Source organism: Dama dama, chromosome 21, assembly GCF_033118175.1.
Source record: "Dama dama isolate Ldn47 chromosome 21, ASM3311817v1, whole genome shotgun sequence".
NCBI lineage: Eukaryota > Metazoa > Chordata > Mammalia > Artiodactyla > Cervidae > Dama > Dama dama.
In genome coordinates, this window is record NC_083701.1 from 22,171,189 (window position 1) to 22,189,749 (window position 18,561).

The following is an 18,561-nucleotide window of genomic DNA, read 5'->3' on the forward strand; positions in this document are numbered from 1 at the left end:
ACCTGCCAATGGGAAGGCCCTTTTCACATATCTTCTAAAACATGAAGGTCAACAAGACCCAAAAAAGAAGTTTCCCACCACAAAAAAGAATTTTAAAACAATAAAAGTAGTTAAAAATAATTTTTAAATGAGCAGAGGACTTGAAGAGGTATTTTTCCAAAGACATACAGATGGCAAACAGGCACATGAAGAGATGCTGAACAGTAATCACCAGATAACTGCAAATCAAAGCCACAATGAAACATCACCTCACAGCTGTGAGAAGCTATTATCAGCAAGAGGAGGTAACAAGTGTTGGCAAGGATGTGGCAAAAAGGGATCCCTTGTGCACTGTTGGTGGGAATGTGAGTCGGTACAACTACTGTGGAAAAACAGTATGGAGGTTCCTCAAAAAGTTAAAAATAGAGCTACCATATAATCCAGCAATTTCACTTCTGGGTATTTATCCAAAGGAAATGAAAACATTAGTTCAAAAAGCAATCAGATTTGTGGTTGTCAGAGGCATGGGGTGGGAGAAGTGGGAACTGGATGAAGGTGGTCAAGTCAACCTTTTCAATCTTTTATCCTTAAACAGGAGATGGTGCTAGGAGTGTCTTTCTATAGAAGAAAACTTACCATGTAAACTATTAGCCTTACCACCTTTACTCGACAATCAGAGAACTGCTCAGAATGAAAAGTGAAAATGAAAGAAAAATGAGACTCAGACCAGGCGATGAGGTTAAAAACAAAAGGCTCAGATCTGAGGGAGGTAAACCTACAGGCCATGGATGTCCCCATGAAGGCTGGGAGTTCCAGAATAAAAGGTGGGAGGTAGAAATAAAATACCTATTGGCAATATTTAAACCAGAAAGTATTAAAAGAAAATAGACTTGAAGTACTAAAATCCAAGAGTAAATAAGAAACCAGTGAAAATAACCTAAAGCTAAAATTCCTCACTGCGTTTCATAAGAAAGTCTCTTAGATGACAGCATCATGTTAAGAGTTCATTTAACATTTTAAGGTTTTCTCAATACTAGCAGAAGACTGCTGCAATGTGCATGTGTGGATGGGCAGGCGGATGGATGGAAGACAAAAATACATATGAATTCAAAACATTTATTTACCATTCACCACTCTGCAAATACAATTCTCCCAATTTGGGTGGGACAAAAGGTATTTTTGTTACAGTTCAAGTCAGGAACAAGGAAAGAGAAAAGATGCATTTGGAGTGAGAATGCTTTAATAATCCTATATTCATTCCAGAGAACAATAAATACACAAATTACGAGCAGTATATGTAACAGCAATATTTTCCTTAGATACAGAAAGCACCTACTTTAAGACAACTTAATGGGAAATCAGCATTGGGGAAAGCTACACAACAGAAGAGAATGACACATAAAATGAGGAATGGTTTGTTCTTGACCGCAGTTACTGAGACCCACTCCAGGTCTTCTACCCCAGGTGAGGGGACGGCTGGAGATCCAAGGGAAGCCCTGAGAGCCCGTTCAGCTCCGGGCGGCTGCAGTCTGAGGCTGTTCAGACTGGAGTTGTTTACCAAGATATTCCCTGAAACACAGGAAGGACAGCAAGGGAGATTAGAACTGAATCAGTAAAGAGTCCTTTTCAAAACTGAAGCATAATATACAGTCATCTCTGCTCACTTTAACATCTAAAAACTGAGCCCCAGAAAACTGATCTTGCCTAAATTCAAAAGTACCAGTACTGCATGAATTTTAAACACTCCATTTACCACGTACAGACAAGGTGCAACACACATAAATGAGTAATTCGATCTGACCACAGGCACCGTCTGCCTTCCTGTAAAGTCTTGTCTGCTGCTCTCTTTTGCAACCTAGCAAGTTCAAAATCAACCTACGTACAAGTCCAAGTCAATGGCCCGACACATGAGAAGCTTCCTGACATTAGAAAATACAAGTTGCCTATCCCTAGAGATTGACACAGCACATGTGAAAACCACCACTGGAAGTGACCTCCAGGATCCGACAGTTAATCGGAGCTGCTTGTTACTCAGCACTCACTCCGTCTACACGGGTGGAGTCTGAAATCTTTGCCAAGATGGTCCTGCTGAACCCACAGGACAATCACAAGAGCTGAAAAGTGATCTCGTTTTATAAAGGGAGCAAACTGTGGCTTAGAGAGGTGGTCTCCAAATGTTTCAGGTGACGTTCTCTCCTTCAGAAAATCAACTGGACAAGCACCCAGTCTGTGTACGTGCTGTGTGAAGTTGCTCAGTTGAATCCGACTTTGCAACCTCATGGACTGTAGCCCACCAGGCTCCTCTGTCCATGGGATTCTCCAGGCAAGAATACTGAAGTGGGTTGCCATGCCCTCTGCCAGGGGATCTTCCCAACCCCTGCAGGGATCGAACCTGCATCTCTTACATCTCCTGCACTGGCAGGCAAGTTCTTTACCACTAGCACCACCTGGGAAGCCCACTGTCTGTGTATACTCAGCTCTGAACTGCAGATGGGTACCACTGTGATTCCAGGACAGAAAACCTTTCCCTATCTTCTGATAAAGGACTTGCCTAAACTATTGTTTCTCAAGTACCCAGTAAGGACAAGAAAAAGGTTTTTTAAGAACATTTACAAGATTCCTCCTTTAAAGAGGGGAAAATCTTGAGTTCTGGACTAGAGATCAGGTTCACACTCCAGCTGACCACTTGGTGGAGAGCTCTCGGTGTTCACTGGGGGGCTGGCTGAGGGATGGGTGTGAAGGCGGCTCAGTGGCCATGGGGGTCAGCGTTTCCAGCCGTCTGCCACCGCTCCACCTCTCCTGGTCTTAGCACCTCCGTCAAGTGGCCTTTGGGGGCCCCCAGGATCCACAGGCACAGAACCCCGGGATGGGGTGAGTCTTGGCCCCTGCAGTGTCCACCCTCTCCCATCACAGTCTCAGCCCAAAGCCATCCCGGCTTGAAGACACCTGTCAAACAACACAGAACCCAGACAGGAATAGCATGAGCTCTGGGAACTAGCACAAGTGAGGGGACAGAACTCCACGGGGCTCGGAGGAGGCTGTGGTTTAAACACACGAGCCTGACTGAACTTCCTATGGCGTGACAATGGCTTGTGGGTTTATCTTTTTATCCCAGTAGGAAAGTTCTTAGCACTGACTCACTCTAGGTATCATATGAAGCACATCATCTATTATTGTATTAGTGAGAATAACCACCCTAACATAGACAATAGGGATCTTTTCTTCAACCAACAGCTAAGTTTTAATTTATGTAAAGGTCAAAACAGAAGTCTACAAATTTTATTAGAAAATAAAAGAGTTTATGGTCACAGTCAATGCTAGCGCCCTGAGGAAGATTCCAACCAGAGAGCGTTTGTGGCTGCATAGGTCTGTGAGGTTTAGGTAGAAGGGGGCTGGGAAATACAATGCTTACTGTAGAAAGCCCAGACCTCAGATACACAGTCTGCCCTCCACCCCTGCAGCATCCTTGTCTGCAGATTCAACCAGCAGCAGCAGGAGAACACTCCTCCCAGACGATCCACAGACATGGAGGATCGTCTGTGAAGGGCTCGAGTGCCCGGGGATCTGAAGCCACGCTGAGTCCTGGAACAAACACTGTCCAATACTGAATGGAGGCACAAGAGCCTGCCCTACACGTCGGGGACCCAGCTGACAAAGCTCTGGAGAAAAATTGACTCCCTGGGCTCGGCCTGGAAAGCGTGGTGATCTGCTGTCCTGACACCCAGTGTGGTCAATTCTAACACTCCTGAGCATCACCTGAGCTGCCTGCGAGTCCTGTGTGCCACGGGGCACACAGCAGTCCTGACACCAGGGGCCTGCGGCTGGGAACACACAGAGGTCGCCTCACCCAGAGTGAGTTACAGGCCACCGTGGGGACCTGGGCACGGGAGTGCCTGCATGTCCTCCTCTCCCCTCCGTAGCACCTGGGAGCGGGTGTCTCATCTCCACCCACAGGGGAGGGAAAGCTGTGGCCACCTGCTCAGGGCAGAGCGGGCAGGTGAACTGCCAGGCACAGGCCCATTCCTCTCTCTATTGAGAGGCTGCCCGGCCTCCAATAAAAGAGAGTGCAGAGAGCAGACACTGTTCCACCTTTACAGTAGATGATAACAACAACAACAATAATAATGAGTAAGGAAATGTCGCTCAGTCATGTCCAACTCTGTGCGACCCCATGGACTACACAGTAGCTGGAATTCTCCCGGCCAGAATACTGGAGTGAGTGGTGGTGGTGGTTTAGTCGCTAAGTTCTATCTGACTCTTGCGACCCCATTGCCTGCCAGGCTCCTCTGTCCATGGGACTCTCTAGGAAAGGATACTGGGTCGCCATCTCCTTCTCCAGGGGATTTTCCCGACCCAGGGATTGAACCCAGGTCTCCTGCATCGCAGGGAGATTCTTTACCAGCTGAGCCACAAGGGAAGCCCAAGAATACTGCGGTGGGTAGCCTATACCTTCAGAATCTTCCTGACCCAGGAATCAAACCTGGGTCTCTTGCATTGCCAGCGTATTCTTTACCAGCTGAGATACCATGCCTTTGGGTTAAGGCTACATTATTGGCTCAGACAGTAAAGCGTCTGTCTGCAATGCAGGAGACCTGGGTTTGATCCCTGGGTTGGGAAGATACCCTGGAGAAGGAAATGGCAGCCCACTCCAGTATTCTTGCCGGAAAATCCCATGAACCAAGAGCCTGGTAGGCTACCATCCATGGGGTTGCAAATAGTCAGACACAACTGAGTGACTTCACTTCACTTCACTGTCAGGCAAAAGGAAGAGCGACTATCGACTTCACTTCAGGGGATGAAAATGCATCTCTAACAGGACTTCACAGAGCTATCTAAGTGAGTTATCTGAGTACTGAGTCAGTCTCTCTACACATGAAGATTAATACACCAATTCAACTCACAGTTCACTTAAAGGGCATCTGATATGTACCAGCAATCCACAGGAGCTGGACATTAAACCATTATTTCTACAGCCCAAAAAGCAAAATTTGAGATGTGTAATACTTCCTTCTCTAATGTCATCCATAACTCTGTAGGGAAACAAAATCTGCCACCCCACAGAATGTCTCTTCAACATGATGATTATTTTTAAGAAACAGTTCATGAAGTCTTTTCACCTGCCCCTTACCTGCCTACAGACCTCAGATGAAGGGCCTGGCCCAGAAGAGCACTATCCTAGGAGATCTACAAAAAGCACGGGCCAGGTGTGGGGAGCTGGATGGGGCCTGGAAAACAGAGTCCTCTCTGTGTCCCACCATCCTAGCAAGTCCCCACAAACATCTGTTCTCCAAGCACCTGCTTGTCTGTCTCCGTGTGAACTGCCTCCTGTCTGCTGAAGTCCTCAATGTCCACCCCTTCTCCTCCTCCTCTGAGATGCCATGGAAGCCTCCTAGGACAGGCCCCTGTGCATATGTGATTAACTCTGACTTTCTCCTGTTAATCTGGCTCATGTCAAATTCTTAGACCATCTAGAAGAACTTAGAAAGGCAGAGGACAATTTTTTTCTTTTTCCAAAATCTTAACATCTCTTGAGATGTCAGCACTTCTGAAAACTGAAAAAATGGGGAGTGTGAAGACATATTTCCCTTTTAAAAAATCCAGGTAAGAAACAGCCCACACAAGACATCATGTTGAATGCTTAGAGAGAGCTCGTATGTGGTTAAGAAACACCGATTTCATTCTCTTGTCAGGGGTATAAAAGATCTACATCTCAGCATCCATGATCCTGACAAACAGCTTCCCAGTTGCTGTGAGCACCCCCTGAGAGAGCTGAAACCTGAAAGATGATCTGAGGGTGACGCCAGCCCCAGGGCACCGGGAAGTACCGACCTGGCCTATGCTTACACTAACTCCAAGAACAACACGAGGCCTGCACTGTATTACAATTGAGGGCCAAACCCTCACTGTACTTCAGTTCAGTTCAGTCGCTCAGTCGTGTCCGACTCTTTGCGACCCCATGAATCGCAGCACGCCAGGCCTCCCTGTCCATCACCAACTCCTGGAATTTACTCAAACTCATGTCCATCAAGCCGGTGATGCCACCCAGCCATCTCATCCTCTGTTGTCCCCTTCTCCTCCTGCCCCCAATCCCTCCCAGCATCAGGTACTTAGGGTTGTTTAAATATTCAAACATTTTTATTCATTCTTTAGAACTATAGTTGAAGACACTGACTAAATAATTTTTTAAATTTTTTTATTTTTAATTGAAGGGTAACTGCTTTACAGTATTGTACTGGTTTCTTCTAAACATCAGCATGAATCAGCCATAGGTATACCTATGACTATATGATTTAAAAGCATGGTAACTTCAGCTATGTAATTTAGTGCCAGGAAAAGAATGAACGAACTGTCTCCTGACAAACATATTAATCTGTGAAAACTATGGTCTCACTTATTTTCCTTTTTGCCTTGGCTGCCAAGAAAGTCAGTAGAAAATTTACTTTTACTATCCTTTTTGAACTATTTTCTCTAGTCTTCATTTTAGTATGTACATTTTCATAACTAAAATGATAATGAACCTAGAATTCTCCATCCCACATCTTTCCATGAGTTTATCATAATAATGACTAAAACTACAACAGAGTCATAATTTTATTTCTCTTAATCTTTACCAATTCTGTTTTGGAAAACAATTAGGTATAAATCATAAAGGAAATATTCTTTTCTGAATGTATAAAAACAATTCATTTTTGAAAATATAGTTTTCCAGTACAGACTTCTACTTAGTAAAGAGAAAAAACAAATTTCAAATATGTTATATATAGTTCTGTTTTCTTTCATGCAAATTCACTACAGTTTACTCAGCTGGAGTTATTCGTCCAGCTTTTATGATGCTTTTGAGTATTATACACAAAGCAAATTATGTTTTATGAACCATGTGAAAAATCTTAGTGCTCTCCCTCATCTGTATCTAATTGACAGGAACACATTTAAACTGCAAACTTAAGTGTGTGTGTGTGTGTGTGTGTGTGTGTGTGTGTGTGTGTGTTAGCCGCTCAGTTGTGTCCAACTCTTTGTGACTCCATGGACTGTAGCCCGCCAGGTTGCTCTGTCCATGGGACTTCCCAGGCAAGAATACTGGAGTGGGTTACCATTTCCTTCTCCAGGGGATCTTCCCAATCCAGGGATCAAACCTGGGTCTCCTGCACTGCAGGCAGATTCTTAACCATCTGAGCCAGCAGAGAAACTGTTTTCACAGCACTTTAAAGTCCCAGCCTGGGAAAAGCCGCGACCAAGGTCACCTGTGCCATCTCCAACATCTGCCTCTTCCGGAGCCCAGCACTGCCTGCCGGACGTGCATCCTCATCTCTATTCTTCCAGTAACGTCCACAGAAGCTACAGCGGAGTCCGTTTTTCAGATGAGGAGCTGGAGTTTAGCACATTAAATGACATGCTGTAAAGTGAGGCTGCTTAGCAGCATGTAGGGTATATAAACCCAAGTCTGTCTGATTTTAAACCTCAGAGTCTTCATCCCTAAATAGCACTGCTTCATGGAACATTATTCCAGCCCCTGGTGGCTGAAGACATGTTATTGCGTAGATGTGAGAATAAACAGTTTAAGAACATCACAGCATGAGTCCTCAACCTATTTTCTCAAATATATTTTCATCACCACTAGCTATTTCATTTTCTAATAGCATTTAAATTCAAAGACTAAATAAATTAGCAGTATCCCTGAAGAGGTGATCCACAGAACTAAAAAAAACAAAACAATCAGTGATTCTAAAAGTAGAATCTATTTACATGAATTCTGGTCCTAAGAAACAAAAACATAAGTTTTAAAGGCAGTTGTATTACAGTCTATTAAGAAAGCAACTTGGGCAAAATTCACAATAACAAAGATATCTTTCCCACAGGAATTCAAGCAATCAAACCTTAATAAACTAGCTACAAAATCTAAATATTATTAGCCAAATCCAGAGTTTCTTCAACTCCAGTTTATGTTCAGACCAGTCCAGGCCCTCCTTACCCATCACCTCTACCCTCTGTGACCCACAAAGCAGCAGTCTTAAGCACTTCATCATTTTTCTCACACATGGTTATGATGTGCCATGCATTGGGCCACTCAAAGCATTAGGTATGGCAGCAAATGCCCCTTTTCCTTTTTTTAGAGATTTTCTTTTTAGAGCAGTTTTAGGTTCACAAAAAAATTGAGAGGAAAACACAGAGATTTCCCAGATATACCTAGTCCCCACACACATGGAGCCTCCCCCACCATGAACGTCCCACATCAGAGGGTATATTTGTTACCAACCATGAACCGACACTGACACATCTTAATCACCCAGAGTCTTAGCTCACCTAGCTCACATTTGTACACCATCACATTTGTACAGCCCCCAGGTGCGCTAGGACTCTGAGTGATTAAGATGTGTCAGTGTCAGTTCATGGTTGGTAACAAATGCTTGGACAAATGTACAATGACAATTTCACACAGTATTTTCAGTGTCCTAAAATTCCTCTGTGTTCTGCCTGTTCATCCTTTCCCTGATTCTCACAATTGATCTTTTCACTGTCTCCACAGTTCTGCTTTTTCTAGATACCGTATATTGGAATTATAGAGTATGTAGCCTTTTCAGATTGGCTTCTTTCAGTTGTTTAGTTGCTAAGTCATGTCCGACTCTTGCAACCCCAGGGACTGTAGCCTGCCAGGCTCCTCTGTCCACAGGATTCTCCCACTTCAAGAATACTGGAGTGGCTTGCCATTTCTTTCTCCAGGGGAGATGATCTCCCCAACACAGGGATTGAACCTGGGTCTCCTGCACTGCAGGCGGACTCTTTACCACTGAGCCACCTGGGAAGCCCTCTTTCACTTAAATCACATGCCTTTAGAATTTCTCAGTGCCTTTCCATGACTTAATGGCTCATTCCTTTTTAACACTCAATAACGGTCCACTGTTTGGACACATGACAGTCTCTTCATCCATTCACTCAAGGAAAGACATCTTGGTAGCTTCCAAAATGTCTGCTACGAACATCCATGTGCTGGATTTTTGTGAGGATGTGAGTTTTCAAACCCTGTGGGTTATCATCAAGGCACACAACTGCTGGGGTAAGAATATGTTCAGTTTTGTAAGAAAATACCAACTGTCTTCCAAAGCAGCTGCACCATGTAGCATCCCCACCAGCAATGAATGAGGATTCCTGCTGCTCCACACTCTCACCAGCATTTGGTGCTGTCACTGTTCCAGATTTCAGCCAATCTAATCGGTGTGTGGTGTCATCTAGCTTTTGTTTTAATCTGCATTCCCCTGATGACATAAGATGTGGAGCATCTTTTCTTAATCTTACCATCAGTATATCTTCTTTGGTGAGGTGTTTGCTGAAGTCTTTGGCTCATTTTTTACTCAAGTTGTTTTCTTATTGTTGAGTTTCCGAAGTTCTTTGTAGGGAATTCCCAGTGGTTCAGTGTTTAGGACTTTGCGCTTTCACTGCCAGGGGCCCAAATTCAATCCCTGGTTGAGGAACTAAGATCCCACAAGCCTCATGGCATGGACAAACGAATAAAAAAAACAAAAGTTCTTTGTGTATTTCAGATAACAGTCCTTTATCAAATATGCCTTTTGCAAACATTTTCTCCCAGTCTGTGGTTTGTTTTATTCTGCTGACATTGTCTTTCACAGAGCAGAACTTTTTATTTTTTTTTCCATCAACTGTCTATGTCAATCTGTCATGATTTTACCCCCATAAATGGCAAAATCAAAAAACGATCAACACAGATTTTCTTTCAGCAGGATAATGTCAGTACTTCCACAAAAGAAAGCACTGTAATTGCAACCCGCTTTGAACTTTTTAATTTTAACCAAGTCCAACTTCTCAATTATTTCTTTCATGAATCAGGCCTTTGGTGGTGTATCTAAAAAGGCATCACCATGTCCAAGGTCACCTGGATTGTCTACATTATCTTCTAGGAATTTTTATATTTGGTCCATGATCCATTTTGAGTTAGCTTTTGTAAAGGTTGTAAGGTCTGTGTCCAGGTCCTTTTTTTTTTTTTTTTTTGGCATGTGGATGTGCAGTTGTTCCATCGCAATCTGTTGAAAAGACTACTTTTATTTCACTGCATTGCCTTCACTCCTCTGGCAGAGATCAGCTGATTATATTTAAGGGGCCCTATTTCTGGGCTTTCTACTCTGTTCCATTGATCTGTTTGTCTACTCTTTTACCAATACCATATTATCTTGATTACTGTAGTCTTATAGTAAGTCTTCAAGTCAAATTCTGCCTGTCCCTTGCTGCTACATAGGAAAGTGACTGACTTTTGTGTACTAACCTTATTTCCTGCAGCTTTGCTATAATTGCTTATTAGTTCCAAGAAGACTCTTTTTTTGTCAAGCCTCTAGGATTTTCTACATGGATGATCATGTCATCCAGGAGCAAAGACTGTTTCAAGTCTTCCTTTTCAATCTGGATACCATTTATTTTTCTTGTCTTAATGCTTTGGCTAGAACTTCCAGTACAAAGAAGTTGTGAAAGGAGACCCCTATGTTTTATACCTTATCTTTGTGGGAAAGATTCCAGTTATTCAGCATTAAGTATGATGTTAGCTAAAGGGTTTTTTAAAAATAGATATTCTTTATCATATTGAGAAAGAACTCTATTCCTAGTTTACTGGAACAGGTGTTTTATTTTGTCAGATGCTTTTTCTGCATCTATAGTTATAATCCAGGAGTTGGTGCAAACTCCAGGAGTTGGTGATAGACAGGGAAGCCTGGCAAGCTGCAGTCCATGGGGTCGCAAAGAGTTAGACACAACTGAGCAACTGAACTGAACTGATGGTTAAAATCATGTGATTTTTCTTCTTCTTTTTGTTGATGTGATGGATTATATTAAATGATTCTCAAATGCCTAACCAGCCTTGCATATCTGGAATAAATTTCACTTGGTTTTGGTGTATGATTCTTTTTATATGTTGTTGGATTCAGTGTGTTACTATTTCATTGAGGATTTTTGTATCTATGTTCATAAGAGATTCTGGTCTATGGTTTTCTCATGTCTTTGTCTGGTTTTGGTATTAGGTGATGCTGGCCTCACAAAATGAGTTAGGAAGTATTCTGTCTGCTTCTAACCTCTTAAAAAGATTGCAAAGAATTGATCTAACATTTCTTCCTCAAATGGTTGGTAGAATTCTTCAACAGTGAACCCAAGTAGGCCTGGTGTTTTCTGTAGACAGCCATATCCAGTCTACTAATAAGTCCATCAAAGGCATTTTTCACTTCTGCTACAGGATTTTTGACTTCTAACATTTCTTTTTGGTCCTTTCTTAGGATTTCTATCTCTCTATTTAACTTGTTCATCTGTTCTTGCATGCTGTCTACTTCATCCATTAGAGTCCTACGTATGTTAATCATGGTTGTTTAAAGTTTCCAGCCTGATCTCCCAACATTCTCGCCATGGCTTGCTCTGATGCTTACTTTGTCTTTTTTTCTTTTTGGTATGCTTTGTAGTATTTTCTTGATAATTGGATTTGGTGTGCTGGGTAAAAGAAACTGTTATAAATAAATGATAAGTACCATGGTGGTGAGGCAGGGTGAAAGGAAGCTTTTTGAGTCCTATGATCTGGTCTCAGTTGTCACTGAACCTGGACCCTTCATGAGTGTCCCTTGGGGTTTTTCTACCCTTCTGGGTGGGACAGGATGGTCAGAGCCACTGGAGCTGGTCATTTTCCTTCCCCAGGTCAGTCAGACTCTGATGACACCCCAGCAGGCTGGGTTAATGACTCTCCACTGAGTACAGGCCTGGTTAAGAACAAGAGCTCTGGGCTGTTTCAGAATGGTTCCTCTCCCCTTTCTGACAAAAGGCCATGTGAGTTCTTCTTAGATATTTACTGTGGTACACTGGTCTGGCTTCTGGAGAGAATTCTCACTGTATTGGCCCACCCCCCAACCCCCCGTCTAGATCCCCTAGACTAGTGTATACTGCACCTCCTGCGATTCACCAGCCATAGTCCAGCCTCCTCCAAGCGCTGGTCCCTCACTGTCCCCTCGTCTGAGTCCTGCTCCTCTGAGCAGCAACTCTGCATTCATGTGCCTCTTCAGTCTCAGTTGCAAAGTGTATCCTGCCTTCTCCTGTGGGTTCAACATGGGTTGCTTGACTTTTCAGTCTGTTCAGCTGTTTACTTGTTCAGATGGAGTGGAGACTTCAAGCTCCATACCTGTATAACCAGAACCAGAAGTCCCTCCTTTTCACATTAAATGCCAATTTCGGATCAAGTACTTATAACCAAAAGCAATCAGTACAACGCAGAACACGCCTCTAAATGACCACAGCACAAACAAATTTAGTTATGCAACACGTCATGTGCTGTTACAAGCACTCTTAAGAAGACAGAACAGGAGCAAAGTCCACATTCAGGGCTTACTGTAGACTCCTTTTACTTGAATTATATTTAGAATGTAACAACAGTCTTACCTAAGAATTCCTCCACTAAAAACGTCATAAGAATAATGTGGAAAACTCCAGGCAGCCCACAATTTTCTAAATTGATTTTGGAAAATGTTAAACTTGGAAATGTCATACGTTTATTTAAAATTATATGGAATGTTATAGTAACATGATTATTAAGGCTAAAAATTAAAACTTACTAAGGGGTTTTTCCCTTCAATTCTGTTCATATGTAACTCTTTTAATCACTGCATTTATGACTATGTACTTACAGAATAACTAAAATACCCCAGTCAGATGTAAAGATTGAAGGATAAAAGCAGCATCACTCACACCCTTGGCTTTGTGAGGTCTCTCAGTTATACTATTTACCTACACATAAAAGAACTAGAGAGTCTAATGCTCTTAACTTATTATTCTGCTTGAAAATAGGTTGGAAAAGAATCTAGAAACAAAGAGAAAGTTCTACACAAGATCCTCTACCTACAAAATTCAGTGTTTCTTTCCTGAAGTCCTGAGCTGTCCATATGCACATATGGCTGCTTCTGAATTAGAGGCTGATTACATTTAAAATCATTCTGTAGGAGAGAAACGATGACATTTTATGATGTTAGATTATAACGCAGAGCTGAGAGTCTATACAAAAGTTCTCTAGACTAAGTTGTCATTGTTTATATCTATTTTGCCAAATTCAAGAATATAAAAATCCAGTCTTGTTCAAAAGAACGAGGGACATACCAGGAACTGCATGTGGGGACGGGAAGGCCAGAGCCTGCACATCCACTCAGCAGGGCCATGGGTGGGACTGGCCCGTTCGAGGCTCCCTGAGCTGCAGGGACCCCAGTGTGTGCCTACTGCCCCCTCCATCCATTCTGCCCCCCACACCCCACCCACATCAGTTGGGGCTACATGTAACCCATTATTCATACACACAGGTGTCCAGTGGAGGGGGAAACGCTGGCTACTCTACATCCTGCAAGTCACAGAAATAATCCAGAAATCAGTCATAAACTCCTGACAAAGAAGTGAGCAATATTTTCACATGATAATGTAAAACTCTACACTCCATGTTCCATAAACCAGGGGTAAATCCATCTCTGCATCACCAAGAAAAGTGAACTGAACCCTCAGAGCAGAATCCAAATCGAGACCCAGAGACAATCCAGGTCCATGATTTCCTAAGTTTCCAGTCTATACTCAAAATGTAATTTTAGACTTAAAACCAAAAAGCCATTCTCCACAGTAAAAAAGAAATGCTAACTTCACTATATCCACAATTATAACTTAGTCTAGTCAACAGAAATCTTGGGAATAATGAAACACCAAAAACGTAAAAATCATTTATGGTAGAAAAGTCAAAAAGTAAACCAGGAGAGTGCTGGAAATCTGGAAACTGGGCCTCAGAGCAAAGCGGTAACAGAGAAAACATGCTCGATACTGTCAGGAAACGCTGCTGCTGCCGCCACTCAGATAGACTCGTATTCTACTTTTACCCATAGCTGTATTTTAATTATTTTCAACTGATTTCTGTCACTGTGTTGTACTAAAATACACCATTTCTAAAAATTTGTTTTAATTAAACCAAGACAAACTAAATGCTCAGAGGAAACCAAATCAATTACGTTTTCAGGTTTTATTTGGTGTGAAACATCTTCTAAACACCAGTACCATGGTTTAGTTAAAAAGCCTCTATTTCAGGAAAGTAGAGCAGTAGGCTTTACCAGCTTGGTTACCTGCATAAAGATACTGATTCAAAATTCTTTTACATTTGGAAAATAATGCTGCCAAAGGTTTTCCTTCCAAATGGCATTCTATTTAGTCTCACACCAATTTGATGTTGAATAACTTGCTATTACTGGAGCAGTTTACATCCTCTGGCACAAAGTGCCATAGAAATGTGTCTGTCACTACAAATGCTACAGTTTAATCAACTGTGGATTCTAATCCACAGTTAGAATTCTTTCTAACTGGATTCTAATCTTCATATGAAAATTCTTTTAATAAAGAAAGTACAGGAAAATGCTAAAGCTAAGCTTCTCCACTAAAGAGGATTTATCATAATTAAAACACTAAAGCTAAAATATTTTGGCACATAACTAGAGAAAAGGGGGAGAGAGGATATTCTCTAATTGGCTAGTCAATGATAAAGAGCAAATAGACCAGTTATTGGCCATAAAAAAATTTACTGTGAGACTAAATCAAATTCCTAAATTCAAGGCCAAGTTTTAAATTTCAAATGTTTCATCTTGAATGCATGATCATTTGAACAATAAAATTCTCGACCAAAAAATTTTCTCCACTGCCAAAGGGAACACTCTTAGCCATCCTATGCCATACTCAGCTTTTTTTTCACATCATAAATGCACAGTTAAAAAATAAAAATGCTAAACTGAACAATAAACTTTTCAAGAGAAATAACTATTCAAATGAAATTTTTATTAACAAGACAAGAATTATACTTCAGCAACCCTACTGAACCTCACAGAGGATGAGACAGTTGGATGGCATCATCAACTCAACAGACATCGACTGAACAACAAAGTACTTTGCATGTGCATTTTTTGAGAACATTAATGCAGTTGTTTTCTAAACTATCACATCACTGCTCTGAATGGCTAAAATCTACCTCTAGGTATTAATCTAAATCACTGCTTTTAAAAACCAGCACTCAGGAAAGCGTTTCCATAAGAACATGTGGTTGGAGACGCGGGGGTCGGGCGGCACCTACCAGTTGTGCACCATGAGCTTCTGTACGGCCAGGAGGGCGTTGTAGCGCACCTGCTGGTCCTCGTGGTGCATGTGGTTCATCACCAGCTGCTTCCCACCAAGCTGTTCAATGACCCTGTGGGACAGAAGTGGCAGTGACTTTCTAATGCCTGTTGCTAGTCACACAGACAGAGCCCCAACCCCCAACCGCCCAGGAGTTTCACAAAGAGAAGTTACCATACTGCTAAGTAAACAACACACATCTTTTTAAAATATCATTTCTCCCAAATCACAGATTTGAAGTATTCATACATTTTCTCTTGAATTCCTAATGATAAATCCAATTGTTATCCTCATTTCCTAGTCTGGGCAAATATGATCAATCTGGACTGCTAGGGTAATCTATATTACAGTGTTCCAGGCAGTTGAGTATTAAGTTCTTTACTACCAGCATTTGTGGCTTGCTTAAAAATTAGTGTACTGCATACCACCTAATGGCTGAAATAATATCAGATCAATATTAAGCCCAGCGGCTGCCATTCTGGGAGCCAGATACAGGCTCAGAAGCAAGCAGCAGGGAACACAAGGTTAAAAAACACCTCATGAAGCCATGTTAATTTCCTGAGAAAGACACGGTTTGTTAAGATATCTGCCCTTTCCTGTAATGATGGAGTATGCCATCATGACCTGGGGGGCAGTGAAAGAGATGAGAGATTCCTCTTGACAAAAGCACCAAGAGGACTGACAATCACACCGCTGTCACTGCCCCCCCACAACACCCTGAAAAATCCAGTCACTACAGACACAAAAGCGAAGTGTAAATGGTAATTGCATCACGAAAGGAAGAAGGGTCCCTGATTGTCTGCCAGGACAGGGCCCTGCCAAGAGCCAGTGGGTGTCTCAAGTCTAGCCCAGCAGCGTGGGTGCCTGGTGGCCAACACCACCACACAGTCAGTGGCTGGGACGCCTTAGTGCAGCAAGGCTGCCGGTGGGGACAACCTAGAGGGGAGACACGGGTCGGGGTGACAGACAGGCTTCACTTAGAGACATTCTTGTATGTTATTTTTAGAACATTTTTTTTTAATGTACCGTATTGAGAAAAAAGAAATGTGTAGTATAATTATATCCAGTCTTTATGAGTGCTTGTTCCATGCCAGGTACTATGGATTAAAACAGCACCTTACCTAACACATCAGTTCAGTCCTTTACCAACTACGTTATAGTAGCTCAGTCGCTGAATTTAGCAAATTTCTTCCTGTCACTGAAGACAACGAACCCCCGTTTGTGGTGCTAATGTGGGGAATAGGTGCAGAATAGGAAGCTGATGTGATCATTTTCCCCCCAAAAGAGCTTCTTCCATCACATTCATTCATCCTACTCAGTTCAATAACAATTCAATGTTATAACAAGTAACAGTAATAATCGAAAAATTACCAGTACTCATGAAATGGCTTTTAAATTACATCATACAGACCAAAGAAAATCCTGAACGTGAAACTTCTAGAGAGATCTCTATTGGCTAAGGCACAGTTGTGTTCCACACATGTGCTTCTATTCTTATACCACCCATTTTTAATTAGGTTTATCATTTACCATGATTCCCAGCATTATGGTCACCTTGATTCCACTTACTCCATCAGCTCCCAGCTAAATGACTACTTTACAGGAGTGTATGAGTTAGGACCCTTGCTGACCATCTCAGGGCACACGAGGTAACCAGGTTCTTCCCTTACCGCTTGCCTCGAGGGTAATGGCGCACATACTCCCCAACATCATGGGCGGCAACAGCTAATACTTGGGGATCGTCGGACACCTCCAGAAGTTTGGTCAAAATTCTGAAATAAATTTAATTCAAAGAGAGACTGATTTCTAATCCTTTTCTAGAGCATAAGAGAACACACGTATAATGGTGATACTTTCTCAAAAATGTACGTTTACAAATATAACCGTATTTTCTCCAAGTTTCACTATTACAAACAGTACACTGCACATCATTTATTGGACATAAGTTAGCAGTCTTCAGGCCTTTTAAACACACATAACAGGTCACTTTCAGATTCATAATGTCCACTGCCCACAAGTCCCACAGTACGTGGGGGAAAGTGGGAGGGAGAACTGCAGGTGGCGCACGGGGAGACGTCAGGGCAGTGAAGCACTCCCATGTGACAGAGCGTGTCTAGAGCACTGACAGGATCCTTACAGAGCGGGGAAGACAGATGAACGACAACAAAACCTGAACAGGCATTCCTCCTGGGAAAAGGGTAACCCAAACGGCCAAGCAGCACATGAAAAGGTATTCAACCACATCAGTAAGCAAGAAAATATACGTTAAAACCATGGACTATCCAAAAACTTAAAGGAGGACAAAAATATGTCCATAAGTATGTGGAACGATGGAGTTTATTTAGCATGTAAACTGGAATTAACTGAATGTGAAACTTACTTCAAGAGCTCATAATTCTTTTCATTTAACCTCGCGGCATTCTCTCTCCAAAATTTCTCAGATTTGTGCACAGGACTCCACTCCAACCTTCCAGACTTAAGTTCTGAACTGTATTCATCAAATGAGCTATAAAAAATTTGAAAGAATTCAAAGTTTGTAAGAATCTGAGAGATACTCCAAAATGTAAAAAATGCAGAACATCTTCATTAATGATTTAACTATAGAGACTGATTATCCTTTATATATTACCCCTAAACAAAGTTTAAACAGCTTAAATCATCTTCAGTAAGCCACGTGAAACTGATTTAGAACACTGAGATACAACGTTATTGTCAAATTTGAATGCTCATCATGAGATGTTAAAAGGAGCACTTGTTTCCAAAATCCTTATTCTAATATACACATGAATATATGTCACTAAAATATCTGCTAATTTAGCATCATTTCTACCACACCACTAAAATACTGTACTTAAGAGACCACTCAATATGGTAGGATACAGTTACATAAACAGTGTGTTACTTTAACATAAAATAAAGTAGTATATTCTATTATATTTTAAGTGTCAAACTGTGATACGGCACTAGAAAAATAAAAACACATGCCTCAGGACAATATTTTTAACCATGATTATCAACAATGTAGAGGTAATTCACTAATTGAATTAGCCCATTATAGATTAATAATAGAAACAAAACCTCTGTACATGGAACAAATTGAAATGCATTTTAATTAAAAAATTATTCACTATGCCTATGTGCTAAGTCGCTTCAGTTGTGTCTGACTCTTTGAGATCCTATGGACTATAGCCCACCAGTTCCTGTCCATGGGATTGTTGTTTTTATTTTGGCTCCATCTCTTCATTCTTTTTGGAGTTATTTCTCTACTGATCTCCAGTAGCATATTAGGCACCTACCGACCTGGGGAGTTCATCTTTCAGTGTCGTAGCTTTTTGCCTTTTCATACTGTTCATGGGGTTCTCAAGACAATACTGAAGTGGTTTGCCATTCCCTTCTCCAATGGACCACATTTTGTCAGAACTCTCCATG

At 41.8% G+C, this 18,561-nt stretch overlaps 1 protein-coding gene and 1 non-coding gene across 4 annotated transcripts in view; both read right to left on the reverse strand.

Moving 5' to 3' along the window:
- Nucleotides 1-1,081: 1,081 nt before the first annotated feature.
- The window catches only part of ATP6V1H (ATPase H+ transporting V1 subunit H), a 44,791-nt gene continuing 27,311 nt past the window's right edge, over nucleotides 1,082-18,561 (reverse strand). For all 3 annotated transcript variants that reach the window (XM_061123301.1, XM_061123300.1, XM_061123302.1), the window contains 4 exons: nucleotides 17,513-17,638; nucleotides 16,803-16,904; nucleotides 15,092-15,205; nucleotides 1,082-1,548 (listed from right to left, as the gene is read on the reverse strand). In XM_061123301.1, the coding sequence (XP_060979284.1) occupies nucleotides 1,488-1,548; nucleotides 15,092-15,205; nucleotides 16,803-16,904; nucleotides 17,513-17,638 (403 nt within the window). In that variant the 3' untranslated portion in view covers nucleotides 1,082-1,487. The remainder of the gene's footprint in view (nucleotides 1,549-15,091; nucleotides 15,206-16,802; nucleotides 16,905-17,512; nucleotides 17,639-18,561) is intronic.
- Nucleotides 9,631-9,764, reverse strand: LOC133042910 (small nucleolar RNA SNORA69). Its single transcript, XR_009689613.1, has one exon. It is a non-coding gene; the product is annotated as a small nucleolar RNA SNORA69 (small nucleolar RNA).